Consider the following 18,605-nt stretch of genomic DNA (forward strand, 5'->3'; position numbering starts at 1 on the left):
AAAGCTCACTAACAACTGCAAAACAACCCACAGAATTCCCACTCAACACCTAGCATTCTATGTGAAGGTGCCTGACAATATCACAACAGAAATCTTTAGGCATTCACCTCCACTCTCAGCACCTATTTTCACCTCCACTCTCAGCACCTATTTTCACCTCCACTCTCAGCACCTATTCTTCTGAGCTGAGGGGATTTTGGGCATTCAGACTAGTCTTTCTTATCCTGGCCACTAGTCTTCATTTCATTCTCGCATCCTTTATCCTTCAAATTTATGAGGACAACTGAAAAGCAGTTTAGTTTTATGTCAGCCATTTATTTAGTTGCTGCTTATTTAGCAGTTGCAACCCTTAGTCCTCAATGTGTTCTAACTGCAAAAATAGGTGAGATTTTAATGTCTGAGAGCTTCAAAATTACTTTGGTTTGCTGTTTTAAATTTGATATATGTTCATTCAGCTTTCTTCCTCAGACTTCTAACCTTTTACTTGTGCACTTCAGGAACCAACTCATACAAACCGAGTTGCCTTTCTACAGTGTCATCGTCCATAGCAATCTTTTCGGACAGTGATGCATAGACTTCATGTGCTTTACCTGAAAAATAGCTTTGCACTGGGCACCATCCAGCTTTCCTTTAGCCACTTCATTTCTTTTGCTATTTTCACAAATGACAGGCAGAATGCTTCGACATCCTGTCCCTCTATTGGACTTTGTATTATGACTAAAAAGTCTTCATCATTACAGCCTTTGTAAGAATCTAGCATCTTTTTCGTTAGAATTGAAAGATGATATTCATCATTTGCCTCTTATTCCTTTTCTCTCTGAAACTCAGTTTTACATTTTCTCATATCTTGCTTTTATAGTTTCCTTTTCCGTTATTTTATTCAAAAGCTTGTTCCTTTTCTATTTTGAACTGCTTTCTCTTTTTCTCTGCTTTAATTTAATTGAATCATTTCCATCACGAGTGAATCTAGTCCCTCCTGGTTTTCCAACAATCCCATAAAATTTGCCAATACTTCAATTCTCTTTCCCTTCTGAACTTTGGCAGACAATTCTATTTTGAATTCATTTGCCAATTCCAGCAGTCTAGCTTTTGTTACTTCCTCTAAATCCATCAGGGATGTCTATTCCAACAGCAGGATGGTTTTAGCGGTTTCCATCTTATTTTCTGATGTGGAGGTGCCAGTGACGAACTGGGGTGGACAAAGTCAGAAGTCGCAATACACCAGATTATAGTCCAACAGGTTTATTTGAATGCAAGCTTTCATAGCACTGCTCCTTCACTCGACGAATAAGACTTGAGAATTCAAATAAACGTGCTGGACTATAAACTAGTGTTGTGGAATTTCTGACTTCATCTTATCTTAGATAGAGGAACCTGGTATCTAACCTTGTTCAAGCTTTACCATATGCAGTGACTGCACATCCATTCATACATTATCCCCTTGCAAAAGATCCCAGCAGCAAAACGTTTATTATGACTTTCCGTAAACTGATCATTGTATCCCACTGTCCCATAAGTCAGCACAAAATATATAAATGTATAGAATCCCAATGAGACCAATGACCAAATTTCCTGACTGACTACTATTCAGGACAGAAATAATTCACACCAGGTTTTGACATTAACACTACACACTCATTTGCAAGCTTTCACTAAAGCTCCAAAACGAAAATGGACACAACTGCACCAACAGGTCAGGTTTGGAAGTTTTTTTGTTTGATTTGTTAAAGAACTCCCCAACATATCACAGTCCAACCAGAAAACACTTTTTACTTTTTTGTTTTCAATTATTTCAAATAAGATTACCCAGGCAATGCTTAGATACAGCTTAAAATGTTTATTTTGTTCATTTTAAATCCATTGCCAGCCATTATCAAATTTTTCCAAGTTACCATTTTAAAAAAAGAATATTTTATGTCTGGTTTTTGCAGGGTCATGGCAGATATTATGATTGCTCATTTGCAAATGTGAGAGTGGAAGGCAGGTACACTTTTCGAAACAGGTACAATTTGGTCCCAAGTCACTGACTGTGCCTGCAACAGAAACTATATCCTATTACATGCAGGGCTCAGTACAAGAACAGGCCACAACAGGTAATTAAATGTGAAGTTGAGAGATTTCCTCAGATAAACAATTTAGCTATACAAAGTAATGCATAGTACATGATAGTAACACAGTCCATTAATGCAGACTGGTGAAAGATTGAGAAGCATCCTAACTAAGTCTTTAAATTTTATTGCAATGTTTATGACTTCCAAAATACAGCTGAATTTAAGGCAATATCTAAATGAGTTAATTAACAAAAAAGCTATACTAGAACATCAAACACCACTCCACAGTAACAGGTTTCCTTAAACAAGTTAATATAAATTTGCTTCGTGCCCAAAATAATTGAGAACTTTAACGCTAGGCTGCAAGCCAGGAAAGAAAATAAACAAAGCAAGTCGATGTATGCACTATGGTCCACCAAGCATGCTTATTAGCACTTAATTAAAAACTGGACATATGCCATTTAGAACTATGTTCACTACAACCCAAGTAACAACTTTGTCCTCTTACCAATTACTACTACTGCTCACTACTCAAGTGTTGTGTCCAATTTCTTTGAAAGAAGCAGTGATGCATGTACAGCAAGCTGAACTGACAGCAATTAACAACAGGCTTTATAAAAATAGCTAGAACGTGGACATATAACTCCTCAGTACTAGAACTCAGGAAAGAAAATAGAACTTTACATTGCAAACAGCAAGTGCATCAGGCTGATCTGTCTCCCCAATAGAATTGTGGATAATAGGATTAATTCTGTCCAACCAGCATTCAAGTTTTGAGGGATGCAGAATTAAATATCGGTTCACACTAATTAGATTTCAAATATTCAAGAGAGCTAGCAAGTTTCTGTTTACATTTCCAAATAGCACAAGATTAGGATGCATTGAATTTCCTATCACAGTCTGCCGTAAACAACTGGTTGGAGGTTAATAATAAAAAAAAGACTATTGTTGTTTGTCCTGGGGAAGCATTTAGGAAGTGATTTTGCAACACCAACTCAAAATGACAGTTTATTCTCAGTTTTATTTCACACTCAAGGCATTAGAGTTGTTAGATGCCAAGATGGAAATATCTCATAGCTGATGGCAACTCGAGAGTAAGTTGAATGAAATTTATTTTGTCGAGAGTGGTTCAAAGGTACAATTTTTGGAGAAGAAATTCAAATATTAAATTTTGAATTAAATGGGCTTTCAATTCTTTGAGGAAACTTTTTTTCTCCACCTAATGCACTACAGATTTGGCAATAAAATGACTAGGTTGCTCAATAACAATCCAGATTGTCTGAATCCAATTTCTGTGTTATCAATTGTAAAACTCAATTATATCTGGTAAATTGTAGCCTGTTTACAGAAAATTGCTATGAAACTACCGAATTGTAGAAGCCATTTTTAAATAAATTAATAGGTCAGCAATTATTGCATGGCTAAAATTGTACCTAAGAAGGTGGAGGTGAGCTGCCTTCTTGAACCAATGCATTTTGTGCAGGGAGACCCACAGTGCTATTAGGGAGGGAGATCTAGGATATTGACCCAGCAACGCTGAAGGAACAGACTACAGTTCCTAGCTAGGATCATGTGTGACTTGAAGGAGAATTTGCAAATGGAGATGTTCCCATGTATCAGCTGGTCTTGTCCTTCTAGGTCATGCAGGTTGCACGTTTGGAAGGATCTGTCTAAGAAGCTTAATTGACTCCTAAAGGAGTCACTGGAAAAAAGAAAATCTGCTTTGCTGACTGCAGTACTTGATTTTAGGTTACTAAATCAACACTGGCAACTTGTGTTTGGGTAGTTTGCTGCCACCAACTTATTTTTAACAAGACACACTGACCTTAAATAAAGATAGAGCTTATGTAGTTTATTGCATCATACAGTCCTCTACAAGTCGCATTAGTGAAGTAAAGATTGCTGCTAACGATACGGAGAAACAGGTGGTTATAGGTCTTTACTCAATGAGATACCAAGATGACGACTTTATCTTTAATTAAGCCGGAATGACTAGATTGATTGGAGCTTAATAACACTTTCAGAACCATGATCTTTTATAAAAACTACACTCCACCTCCACCCTTCGCCCAAGCTTTGTCTCCCTGCAATCCACCATAGTCAACATTTATAATTCATTTATATAAATTAAACTCACAAATATCTAAAACATCTGACTACACAATGTCAGGCAGTCTGGAAATGTTGCAATTCTTTCAGAATGCCCTCTTTGGACTGAAAACTTGATGGGTCTTTGACTTGAGGAGAGTTGACCTTAGATGTGTTCTTGGTCCTACATTTAAATAGGTAGCCAATTACCTTACATGGAAAGCCCTTAATGTCCAGAATTAATTTTTCTGCAGAACTCTTCCCTGAATGATCAGGCCATTTCCCCATTACATCATCTGGGGGAACATTAAAACTCATTATTTCCTTATGGAAACTGGCAGTTCCGTTGAAGTAAGTATTTTCTTTTATACAGAATCCCATATTTGAGTCAAGCAAATCCTCTATCACTGTGGTAGGTAGTTTTTTTTCTTGACCATGTCCTAAACCTGTGAATGTTGATCATCCCAACACAGTGTTGACATCCAGGGAGTAGCATGCAGCCTGTCTTCCATCTGTGTAAGTAAATCTTTCATCCCAAACTGCAGAAATCCCTGTATTGTAATGTGTAAACTCTTCACTTCAACTTGTAAATCAGTTAAACATCTTAATTTGCCCTTTGGTTGTCTTACTGTTGAACCTAACATGTTCACTTCCTCAGTCATGCACTTTGAACATAGCTGCTTACCTGGCTCTTGTACTGATAATTCTTCCTTAGAAGGAAAAGAATTGAAATATTCTTCTTGAATCAGTGTAGCTTGATCATCTTGCATCAAATTCAAGTTTGCTATTACTTATTGTTCACCAGCTGTGTTGGTTTGTGAAGAATTTCAGTTAAAGATTGATCAAGTGAATTGTACTGCTCATTCTGATTTGCAAACTATGCTGTTTTCCTCAGTGATGACATGACTGTTTTCCAATGTTCAATCTCTATTGAGATCTCTGGGCACCATACCACTAACTGAACTGGACATGCAACTGCCGATCCCTAAAATGTCCTTGGTGCATCCTTTGCAAGATATTTTCCCAAAGCAAAACAAGGATAACCAGCCATCTAGAATAGCAAATTACCCAGAATTGTGAAATGCTATCAGTGCTTAAAGTCCTCACCCAACTCACTGGATATTTGGTCTGGCCATCCTTCAACACAATACAAAAATAGCAGAGAATTCTCAGATTTTGTTCTCAAATTTACTTGAGCCTATTTTGGCTTACTGGCCATTAGTTCTTCTCACCCATATGAAGCATGTTTCTTATGCCTTCCAGCTAATCTCAATAGATTGTCTCTTCTCCTTGGACTTGCCATCAGTCAAAGCAACCCAATGAAACCTTCTAACCATTGTTCACCAGCTTGCTTTTGGATCTAGTTAGTGCATCTTTGAACAAATTGACACAAGTTACTTTCTTTTGACCTGTTCACTGTCTATTGTAACCAGTCAGTCAATCTCTTGTAGCAACATGCAAATGCTGAAGTCAATAAATGTGTAAAATTTCTTATCTCTTACATATACATTCCCTCCTTATCTATCTATTACATTCATATCTTATGCCTTTTGTATTGCAGTGTCGCTTGTAGAATATATTTAATCTCAAGAGCAATTTAATCTCTGTAGGCTCTAACTTCTATTTCTTCCAACGGTATTACATCTAATAAGATAGTGATACTTAAACATAAAATTAATGAGCTGTCCATTCTCATACAGTTCCATCAAACTCAAGTCGGCTAGATAATTAATTTCCTAGAGTAGTGCATTGGGTATCTTCTTGGCACGGTACGAGTCATATACATTGGACAGAACATAAAAACAATGGATTTAGGGTAGCACGGTGGCTCAGTGATTAGCACTGCTGCCTCAGAGCACCAGGGACTCGGTTCAATTCCCGCTTCGGGCAACTGTCTGTGTGAGGTTTGCACATTCGCCCAGCGTCTGCTTGGGTTTCCTCCGGGTGCTCTTGCTTCTTCCCACAATCCAAAAGATGTACAGCAAGTCAGGTGAATTGGCCATACTAAATTGCCCATAGTGTTAGGTGCATTAGTCAGGGCTAGATATAGGGTAGGAAAATGGGTTTGGGTGGGCTATTCTTTGGAGGGTTGGTGTGACTTGTTGGGCCGAAGGACCTTTTTCCATACTGTAGGGAATCTAATCTAATCCCTAATGCTGGTGGCTCCACCACTTTAATATTGAAGACTAGCTATTCTGAACCACAACCAAAAATATTTCTTTGCCCAACAGGAATTTTTCATCTTTACTCATCTTCAATATGTAGTCACTGAACCTCTGATCTAGACTCCACTTCCTAATTCTCACCACCTAACAGATCTGTAACTAGCAACTGTGACTAGTTTCTTGCTCACACTTGCTTCTACCCTCCTTACCAGGATGAGAAGTAAAAGGCTTTTAATCATTAAGTGCTGTTGTTCCCTTACTAATATTTTCAGGATTTTCTCTGAAGCTGTTCAACAGTTTCTTTGATTGGCTGAGTGAGTAGTTCTTTAAATTTACAGCTTTAAGTCCTTCTGAGTTGGTCATAATTCATTCTCTACACCCAAATCAAATTCCTAACCTCACTGCTGGTAATTATGTCATATTAAATCAATGATGCATACCGCTGATCATTGTGTCATATTTTAGTTTGCAATACCAACCACTGGTAACATGTGGTTGGGATAGTTCACTGCCATCAACTGAATGTTAACAAGAAGAGGGTCTTGTATTAACAAATATGTAATTTATTATGTAATAACAGTCAGGTACAATTTACAATTTTCAGATAAATATTGTCACCAAGATCATGAGACGACCTGTGAATATAGGTCTTTACTCCACGAGATCCTAACATGTTCTACCTTTCCCCACCCCAGACAATGTGGCATAAGATTGATTAAGGCTTAATGTGGTCTCCACTGTTAACCGTTCCTAAATCATTACCTTATACAATAATGTCCTTGTGAGGATTTGATGCTTTCATCGCAACCAGAAAATCATATGTCTTTTCAGTATTACCCATGGGCCCCCAAAAATTAATTTTAAAACTTTGTCAATCTCAATACAAAGAATCTGAAAACCAACATTTCTATTTTAGTGCTGAATGCCTTTGGAGCAAAATCTTAGAAGGTCATGTTTGCAGGTTCCTGATAAGCAGAGATGCATTAACTGAACCTGACCATCACATTTAATCAAATTCTTCTGTTTTATTGTATATTTTCATATGATTGAGGCTGCATCACCAAACAAGTACAGAGACCGGAAAGGAAGCAAAGGAGGGAAAAAAATAAAGAAATTGATTCAACTAGGCACCAGCAGAATGGATAGAATTTACAGCTTAGTATTCAGAGTGCAACTCAAAAACTTACTAATCATTCTAAAAGGAGTCAAACAAACTATTTGTGTTTCTTTGAATTAGTGTGTGAACCAACAGCCAAAAAGTAATTCATGCTAAGTTCCAAAGTATATTGCTTGAAGTGAAGTGATTTTAGAACTTTAGTTACAGTGAACAGGAGAGAAATCATTGCATGTTGGATTTGAACAAGACCACAATTACTTCAAAGTTTGCTACTTTGGAAGGTTTCAAATGCAATCAAGACAGTGTTTACACCAAAGGCATGATTTCACATGTGCAGACAGATCACCTTGGCCCTAATTTCTGGTGGTTCCTATCACCTGTCTTGGAAACACACTCAGTTTAAGAATATGCTTTCTTGATCAGCAAACTATTCATTAAGAGTAAAGCACAATAAATCCTTTATTTAAGTAGCATTCTATCAATTCTAATTTTGGAAACGGGAATAATTATTTTCACTTTTAAGTCAAGAATTACAATTTGAAATATGATTAGAATAGAACATACAAAATCTTGACTTCCGAGGTTATGGCTGTCAAACTTTTACAGGTCGTGAACCTCTTCACGGCGGTTACAATGACTCACCATTAAACATCATCTATCCTCTTAAAACACTATCCTCAAATGCATTTCAAGCAGTCTAGTTGGTAACCCTATTAAACAATTCAAATTTATTCCATCTTGCGTTGAAACCGGAGTAAGTCAAAAACTACAATCAATTGAACTTCAATTTACCTTTGTCCTTCTTTTTGCTTCATCCCTTCCCATAGACCATGCCCCTACATCATTAAGCATTGTTGGGAGGATACTTAAAGCCATTTTTCATTATTTTTATATATAAACATGTAAATGTCACGACAGCCACTTAGCTTTGGCTTTATCTTACACCCTCAGTCTGATTATTAATAGATCATGAGATTGACCAATTACTACAGAATGCACCTTCAAGAAGTTAACTCTGTTCACTGAATCTCATCATAATACAGACAGTGGATGCTAATACAAGTGAGGGAAATAGGTCAATGGGTTGGGTGGAAGGCAGATAAAAATGATCCAACACCTCTTGATTCTCTAGTCAAATCTAATTGTATGAAATCTTTTCTTCATGAAGTACCAGATACCTAATTGTACATATCAATGCTAGCTAAATTCTATTAACATTTTTATAGATTTGTCTGCACAATGCGAGGAAGAAAATGGACACATCATGAGCATTGCTAATCAAGGTGATTACCATTAATAGCAACCAACAAAATGCACAAGAGGGATAAATGAAATCAGTCTAAAACGAAACATAATGCAGGAACTTAGATTTTTTGCTAATCTACAAAACACTTAGGTCTTTCCTAGAAATGAACTTCACTAGGACTTTTCTTTTTCAGTTATTCTTAATATAATTAAGAGTGGTTTATAGTGGATAATCCTCATTGTCCTTTACACTAGGTCATGTCCCTTTGTGATGCAGGCAGCTGCCATAAAATGGATCAGCATTTATTTGCACTGCAGCTGCTGCTATTACAAATAGATAGACTTCTGCTGTCTGTTTCCCCTTAGGAGACAGGTTGACACATTGCATGTTCAGTGACAGAGCAAAAAGGTCCTGAGATTTGTCAACCCAATTTTATGCTGTTCTGGTTTGTCAGGATGCACCAGTTCCTCTTTAAGCAAAAATGATGCACATGTTAGGGCACAAATTGAATTGCAGCACACAGAACAATTATAAAAATAGCCATTTAATTTTTGACAGAACACAAACGACAGAATGGAACAGATTAAGCTATATTGCTTAGTTAGGGGACAATATCAGAAATTGTTTGGAAATTATTGATTGAGTTTAGCAAGCAATATCACCTTTCTAACTTAAGACCAAACCCAGAGAGGTCCGCATGAATTGGCTTTTTCAAAATTTGGCACAACACTAAAATGATTAACTTACTAAGTACATTATGAGTGAGCACAAGCAACAATTTTTTAAAAAATACTCTTGCCAATTTATACAATTTTGAAGTTACACTGTGTCCATTTTTAATTTTTAAAATACGATGAGGTAAAGTGATTCATAGAACATCAGTTTCTTTAATGATTTGTATACCATGAAAACAGGAAAGAAACATTAGCGAGATTTTCCCACTTCTGTACCAGTGCACATTAACAGTAAAATCCAGCAGAATGGTGCATATGCTTTCAACTTGATTGTCAGACATGAAAGTTATGAATAAACAGTGACCTCCAATGGCAAAGTATTAGGAAAATCAAAGCCAGCATCTCTGGTCCCCATTAGAAACTCCATGAGCTGGTTACCAACTACTTCCTCTCCATGGTTACCTCAAGCATAACCACACAGTTTGCAAACAAAATCCTGTTAGATCCAAACAGAGCTGCCGAGCTCATAAGCTTTCCATACGAAGAATGTTATTCCACCTCTAAACCTCAGCTCATCCAAAACTCCCCTGTCCATTTCTTTAAAAGCATGATATTGCTTAGAAATCACAGGACACAAATATAAATTATTTCTTTTTGTGGAGTTTATGTCTTCAGTGGGGATAAAAGAGAGCTTGGAGCAATTGTTGTACAGCACAAACAAATGTTTTGAAGTTCCAATATGATAAGACTAAAATAAATTGAGAGATGCAGGAAAGTGGGGATTAGAGATGGTGATGAAGATAAAAGGGAAGAGAGCATGGGAGAGGCAGAAGGATTAGAAGTTAGAAGGAATGTGTGTGAAGGTTATAACTTACTGAAAACCTCAATAGTCATGTACAGCTAAAACAGCATGAAAAATGTACTCCTAAATGTCATTGACATTGTTTTAGAACAAAATCACTAAAAATAAAATGAAGGTCACCCGTCAGTTTATCTCATCTAATTGACTGCCAATACTTTACCAGAGGCAATCTAACTGTAGATCTATAATTGAGAAATGATGAAAGAAAACTTTTCAAGCAATACACAATTCATTTATCAGCACTAATCCACCGCTTTTATTTTTCAATCTTCAGTTGGAATGTAATTTTGAGTCCAGATGGATTAACTAGTCTCTTTGTCTAAAGATGTCATTGGTCTTTGCCAGTGTTAATCCTTACAATGGCATGTCTAATTATCATTACAAAGTGCCTCAGAGAACTATAAAAACCAGCAGGGCATCTTCACACAGGCAATTAGCATAAATTGATAAATGAGTAACTTGAATTTGCCAAATCCTCTCATGCATGAAGCAAATTAAAATAGAAGTGGGTTGTTTCAGCAACTTCGAAAGTATCAAAATTTACAAAATCCATTCTCATGGCTAATGTGATAGAGGGAAGGAGAATAAAATCAGAAGCACCAATACTTACAGAACTCATTTCATAAAAATTGTGCAAAATTGACCATTGCATCAGAATGTTTCAGTTACAAAGACACAGTTTGAGACACAAGAAATGCCTTGATCAACAAGCAAATTGACTGGCTAAATTTTACTATCCATTAGAAACTATAATTACCAAAGATTAATTACAGATTTTCACTTAGCATCAAAGACAACATTATTTTATGGAATAGAAAATAAAATATATTAAGTATATTACCCTAAAGCACCAGCATACAATATATAAATAAAAGTAAGTGAAAAGATAGTATACACACTGTAAGAGGCAGACTGGGAAGCCCACGTACCCCGATGATGCTGTTCAACTCTGCCATGGTCACTTGTTTTGCACGCTCTACAGCCTGTGCCACCTGTTGTTGATGCTTGTTCACAGAAAGAAAATTCGTGTTAAATTATTATTCTTCATAAATAAATTCATAAATAATTTGCATTGAGAAAACTGAAATATAGATGGAATTCGTTTCATTTATTATGTTGGTATTGTACAAAAGAGGAACTGTATATATCAAAACATAAGAGACCAAATTCAAAGTCAAGCAGCATCCCACATTAATACTGTACTCTGGGTGTATCACAGATGCAGCAAAAGAAGCCTCAATTAAATGCCCAATCGGTCTGTGTTAGCCTCAACAATAAGTGTCAATGAAGTTTTTAACTGAACTAGGCTGTACCATCGTTCAATAACAACAAATACCCAGCAGGAGTCAGTGGACAGACAACAAGAAAAGCACTGGGTTGTCTCTTTTCATCACCTCTTCCACCAAACAGCACAGACTGAAGGGTTATTGTAGCATGGATTAAAATCCTGGTTGAGATCAATTAATTCTACAGGACCATGAATCAAAGTTGAATTGGTCAGTATACACATGACACCACATAAATGCAATTATGTGCATGTGTGCATATGTGTGACAGGTGTGCAGGTACTTGCATATGCATTTACACATGTGTAGGGATAGTTTTGGCATAATCTAATTTGTTTAGGGAACTCAGTTCTTATCAGTTCCTTTGGGACTATTGATGAGGATGTAAAAAGTGAAAAAACCTATAATTCTTTTTCCTTGTGAATAGTTTCGAAACCAAAAAATGTGAAATGAGGAAAATACAGTTAAAACAAAGGCATGTATTCATAATGGCAAGTTCTAATATTTGGCAAATTAGTTTCCCCTTGCAATTTAGCACATGAACTACAGTACTCATCATCATGTTATATTAGAACTTACACTTAAAAACACTCCTCCCAAAACAGTAACAGAGATATTCACAATAATCATTACCAAAACACCGAACAGAAATGCAAATAAACAACTGAACAATTCAAGGAGTTTACTTACTTCCTGAGACAGAAAGGGAATTACTTGTGCACAAATCGTATTCAGACGTTTCGCTATTTCTGTCTGGATTAAAAGACGACAATTGATTATTTTTTTAAAAACTTGTCAAACATCCAGCAAATGGGAAAACAAACATTAAATTATGTGACAAATATTTCTCATGTTGTAGCTTAAAGTATCCCTAATTAAAAACTACTAATAAGAAACAACTTTCTGATCAGCATGAGCACAGTGAAAGGTCAACTGAACAGAAGTTTTTTTTTAATTTTAAAGCAAAATAAAAGTGTTATCGAGTCAGAGTCACACAGCACGGAACCAGTCCATACAGTTTAACTAGTCCATACCAAACATAATCCTAAACTAAACTAGTCCCACCTGTCTGCTTCTGACTCATATACCTCCAAACCTTTCCTATTCATGTAATTAATTACTGCCTCTTAAACATTGTTAAGTGTGTCCACATCCATCACTTCCGCAGGAAGGTCATTCTACACGCGAACCACTCTCTTCTTTGAAAATGCTGAGTTGCCAAACAAAACATGATGTTACTTTCAATATTTTCCATGGATTTTGTTATGTCTGGATGATATACAGAGATGACACCGTTTCCAAACCTAAGCAATGCTTGTTAAAACAATCTGCTTTCTCATACTTACAGCTTATTATTTTCAGTTTAGTTTTTGTTCTTGGTAACAATACCCAGACTTGACTGTCCAGTCAACAGAAACGTTCATTGTTTCATTCACTGGTCAGATTATACACCTTTCTATCAACTTCATCATTCTTAAAATAGCATGTTGAACTTTATAGAAAGGTGTAACCTGACCAGTCTCTGCAGTTTAACCACAACTTCCTGACTAAAATGCTACTGTTTTGCTTATGTATCAAATGCTATTGGCCTGGTTGGTTGTACGTGCTTAGCATCAAGACTAACAAGACTCCAAGGTTTCTTACAACTACTTATTTTGCAATTCAACACCATTTATGGAATATTCGAGTTGCTCTTTATGTTTTTACTTTCTTACATTGTTCTGCCCATTTACAAATTTTGTCCATGTGTCCTGTAAATTCAGCTGCCTCCTTATGACTCCACCATTTCCCCATAATTTATCTACAAAACTAACAAGTTAAGTTTCTGAATCTGATTTACTTACATAAATCCAAGCAAAAACAGTAATATCCAGGACATCCCATTCAGAAATGCAAGATCCTTCACTACCGCACCCAATTTGGTTCCTTTAAGCTCATAACACTGAATGTATGTATTCTTATGAGACTGTCAGGTTTCCAAATTAGAAAAAGTTTCTGCACTTTTTATGTCTTTTTTAAATTCTGTGACCATCGCCACAGTTTCATGGGGTGGATATGGGGATTGAAAGATATGAGGGAGGGAGGGTGGGAGGGAGAGGGAGGAGGATGCAATGAAGTGATCCTTACAAGTGGAAAAAATTTGAAGACACAACACACCCAGAGACTCTAGCCACCCTGCCATACATTAAAGACATCTCAGAGATGACGACCAGACTACTACTGCCCCAAATCATCATGGTAGCCCACAAACCTATGACCACGCTGAAACAGCTCCCAACAACCAGCAGAACAAACATCATATACAAATTACCCTGCAAGGACTGCAACAACCATTACATTGGACAAAACAGGCAGGAAACTAGCCACCAGGATACATGAGCACCAACTACCCACCAAAAGACCTGACCAATTGTCGCTAGTATCCATGCACAAAGACAGAGAGGGACACCAGTTCAACAGGGACAATACATCAATCTTGGGACAGGCTAAACAAAGACACGCATGGGAATTCCTCGAGGTCTGGAATTCAGACCAGAAATCCATTAACAAACATATCAATTTGGACCCCATTTACCAACCTCTCAGAAGAACTGGAACAGACTACAACAGACCAAGACACATAAATAGAAAACAGGACACAGAACCCCAGGGCTTCATCTGAGGCTCACTGATAATGTTACCTAGCATGGGGACAGAAGGCAGAGAACAAACCTACCAGCTCAGCGAGCAAACTTAAAACCAAAGCCCCATTTTCATTGATGTCCAACATATGAGTTCTGAACTTTTAAAATACTATTGAAGAGCAGATAAGGTATGCACAATTGCCAAGCTGTCAAGTTATTCAAACAGCCAGACATTTAACTGCCAGAGTTGAAAATTATGTTTGCTAGCAATTTCAACTGCTGTTTAATTACAAAACACAAACTTTATAGTGTTAGTCACCTGATCTTTCAATTTGCATAATGAGTCTCCACCCTTAACACTCCATTTGGACAGGGACATATCCATGAACAATAAAACATCTGTATTTATGATCCCACAAAGTTACCTAATCTTTTTAATAACCTCTTCGAATTGATGTAAGTTGTATTTGAAAACATATGTTTGATTCCTTTAAATTTTCATGGCTGGGTCACTGCCTAGGCTATTGTCCTGAAGGTAGTTCAAAGTCAACAGTTGTGTGGTCTGGAGTCACAAGTCGGTCAGACCAGGCAAGGAGAGCAGATTTCCTCCTTAAAAGAATATTGGTGATCTAGTTTATTTGTATGACAAATCGACAGTAGTTACAAAGTTGCAATTCAACCAGCAATTTAACCCCAGATTTTGTACCACCATGAATTTCAAACCATAATAGCAGAAGGTTAGCTTACGGTTTTGGATTGTAAACCCAGTAATATTGACACAACACCATCAGCTGCCCACTAGTATTGAATCGAGTTAAATGTATTGGATGGGCTTTCATGACCAAAGGGTTTTTTTTTTAAAATCCCAATTTTGTAATAGAAATGTAGAAGTTTATTTAATTCCAACATGATTCTTTAGTCCTCCTACTCATGAGATATTCGGCATAGACCATACGAGATCAAAGGGTGAAGGGTGTGAGCAGAGGTAGCTCTAAGTTGGTATAGTGGGTATTATAGGACCATGGGGTGGTGTGGTATGAGTTGGCATGCATGTGCAAAAGTGGTAAATGGGGACAAAAGGGAGAAGGGCTCGAGGGCACACTGTTTAAGAACAAACCTGAGTTTAAGTCCAATAGAACAGATGCCTGATTTGACATTCATAACAATATGCTATCGGAGCCAAACTTATAGCCAGGGCCTACTGTTTCAGCACTAACGTTTTCAAATTTAAACACAATATAGCCCCTTTTTTTACAGATCTGCATTTGGACACTACCTTGTAGAAAGGAAAAAAAACACGGAAGACTTAGGAATCAGACAAAACCATAACATATACAGAAACAACTATGCGCTCTGGATAAACTCCCCAGAATTCCACTGAAGTATTACAGCCATTTGCATATACACAGAAGTTTAATGAGCACTTTCTACCTTTAATTACATGGAAACACATACACTGAAAATCAACCTCACTCCCATTCTTCATTATAAGATAATCACTTACAGTAGAATAAACATTTATGCAATAACCACAAGTGGTCATATCAAATCCCGATTCATACCCCGAGAACAGTGACAGGAGTACTGAATTCCAGGCATGAGAAGAAAGTGTTAGTGTCATAAGGCAGCATTCACTACTAATCTTACAGTAAAAAGAACAATTAAGTCATCATAATGTAAATAAATCCTATATCAAATTTGAAAGTCATTTGGTCGAGTCTAGAACAAAAAAAAATTGTACCTAACTGAAGTCAATGCACTTAGAAAATCATTGCATGGTAACAAAGAAATAACCAAGGTTTCGTGAAAAGTAAATCAATCAATCAATCAATCAATCAATCTCACTTGTGAGATTTACTAGATTTTTAGGCTAGCAATATTAGCCAGCATTAACCATGAACACAAAACTTCCCCATTTCTGACTTCATTATAGAGGGAAGGTCAGTGATGAAGCATTTGAAAATGGTTGGTCCTAGGACACTATCCTGAGGAACTGGTTCTTGTCTCTCAGTGGAAGAGTCCCTATCTCTCTGCCAGGAAGCCCAGGTTTAAGTTCCACCTGCTTCAGGGGTGTGAAATAACATCTCTGAACAGGTTGATAAAACAAAACTTATCTACCCAGAGGAACTCCTGCAACAATTTATCAGGGAGCAAATGACAGAACTCCAACAACCACAAGCACTGAAACAGTGTTCCATCCAAATTTTGTCAGCATGTAACAGCTCCGAAGATCCAATGCAGGTGAAGTAAAAGTCAGCTTTGCAAGTTATGATGGAGTTTTCATTGTCATGCAACAAAATTCAAAAGGAGCCTTACATGTCAAATCACACACACATTCCAAAGAAAATCATTAGAGGCACATTGCTGCAGTTACTGATGAGTTGGCAATCCACTGCTTTCATGGCCATTTTTCGTCTTGCTAGGGCACAGTTGTAAGGAGCAAAAAAGTTATTCTGCTCTATAATGTGAGAAATTGCCCTGCTATTTGATTTACAAACATCAGAACAAATTTAATCCAGCCAACAAGCGACCTGTCAGCCTACTCTTAATTATTGACAAAGTGATGAATAGAATCATCAACAATGTTATCAAGCATTTTTTCTACTCACCAATAAACTGTTCACTAAAGACAGTTGAATTTCATCAGGACAACTTAGTTCCAGAGCTTATTACAGCCTTGCTTCAAAACAAAAATGACAGAGGTACTGATTTCCAGACATAAGAGAGCATTGGTGTCATAAGTCAGCATTAAATACTAATCGTACAGTAAAAGGAACAATTAAGTTATCATAATGTAATTAAATTCTATATCAAATTTGAAAGTTATATAGCCAAGTTTAGCAAAAAAAATTATACCTAACTAAAGTCAATGCACTTAGAAAATCATTGTACGGCAAAAATGAACCAACCAAGGCTTTGTGAAAAGTAAATCAATCTCACTTGCAAAATTTACTAAATTATAGAAGCTATAATGAGCACTGTTTATAAAGAGAAGCTAGTTGATGTAATGTGTTTAGATTTCCAAAAGCATTTGAAAAGGTGCATATAAAAGATTATTAAACAACAACTCATGGAAGTAGGAGTAATGGTTTAACATACGGATTGAGGAATGGTTAATGAACAGATATATTGCAGGGAAAAACAGTACTTTCAAACTGGCAGGTTGTGCAAAGTGAAATGGTGCAAGGATTACGTTAAAGACACATAGTAAATTTGCCAATGAAACAAAACAAATTAGAATGTAAACTGTGAGGGGGACAACCAAGAGCTTACCAAAGAGGTACGGACAGGTTGAGTGATTAAGAAACAAAGTGGGAAATGAAGCATAATGCAAAGTGATAGGTTATTCGCTTTGGTCATAAAAATAGAAATGCATTTTTTTTTCTAAAAAGGTATGAAACTTCTAAACATTGATGTTCGGAGAGTGTGTACGTATGAAGACAAAATTACAGAAAGCAATTAGAAAGGCACATGAATGCTGACCTATTATTGGAAGGATGGGGTTGGGGGAGTGGCTGGCGGAATGGTTTAGAAGGTAAAAAAGAAATTTGTTACAATTGTATATAGCTTTGAGACTACACTTGCGAGTAGAGTGTACACAATTGGCCTCCATATTGGAAGTAGTACAGAAAGATTCACCACTTTCTGGGATCAGAGTATTCTCCAACAATGAGAGACTGATGCTTTATATCATTGACTCTAGACAATCACATAGATCGGAAATAAAACAAATACCTTCAAGCAAGGACAGTGAACCTATAGAATTCTCAACCACTGAGGGTTATGGTTGCTCCATCACTTCATAAAAATTAATTCAGAGGGTGGTAATTATTGGCTGGCCAGCCTTTATTGCTCAACTTGAAATGATTGCAGTGAGTGGCCTTCCTGAACCGCTACAACCCATTTCGATTAGCTAAACCCATGTGCCGTTAGGGAGGATTTTTGACTCAGCAATAATGAACATAAATATATATTTGCAGCTAAGGATGGTAAATGGTTTGGAGGAGGACTTGCAGATGGCTCCCATGTATCTGCTGCCCTTGTCTTTTTCAATGATAGCAGCTGTGGGTTTGGAAGGTACTAGCAAAGGAGTCTTGGTGAATATTTGCAGTGCATCTTGTCAATGTTACATGCTACTGCTAGTAAGAGTCAGTGGTGGGGAGCGGGTGTTTGCTGATGTGGTGCCAATCAAATAGATCACCTTGTCCTGAATGGTGTCAAGCTTCCTAACTGTTGTTGGAGCTGCACTCATTTAAGCAAGTGGGGAGTGTTCCATCAAACTCCTCTCTTATGCCTTGGGAAGCAGTGAATAGACTTTGGAAAGTCAACGAGCAGCGAAATCAACGTTTCGGGCAAAAGCCCTTCATCAGAGGGCTTTTGCCCGAAACGTTGATTTCGCTGCTCGTTGGATGCTGCCTGAACTGCTGTGCTCTTCCAGCACCACTAATCCAGTATTTGATTTTCAGCATCTGTAGTCATGGTTTTTACCTTT

At 37.0% G+C, this 18,605-nt stretch overlaps 1 protein-coding gene across 3 annotated transcripts in view; it reads right to left on the reverse strand.

Moving 5' to 3' along the window:
* LOC140486385 (transducin-like enhancer protein 1) overlaps window positions 1-18,605 on the reverse strand; it is a 117,925-nt gene that overhangs the window by 78,927 nt on the left and 20,393 nt on the right. For 2 of the 3 annotated variants that reach the window (XM_072585447.1, XM_072585466.1), the window contains exons 5-6: window positions 12,180-12,242; window positions 11,133-11,207 (exon numbers count right to left, since the gene is read on the reverse strand). In XM_072585447.1, the coding sequence (XP_072441548.1) occupies window positions 11,133-11,207; window positions 12,180-12,242 (138 nt within the window). Of the gene's footprint in view, window positions 1-11,102; window positions 11,208-12,179; window positions 12,243-18,605 lie in introns of all 3 variants that reach the window. The other variant, XM_072585457.1, reaches the window with a different exon arrangement.

This window comes from Chiloscyllium punctatum, chromosome 2, assembly GCF_047496795.1.
Source record: "Chiloscyllium punctatum isolate Juve2018m chromosome 2, sChiPun1.3, whole genome shotgun sequence".
In the NCBI taxonomy this organism is placed as follows: Eukaryota; Metazoa; Chordata; class Chondrichthyes; order Orectolobiformes; family Hemiscylliidae; genus Chiloscyllium; species Chiloscyllium punctatum.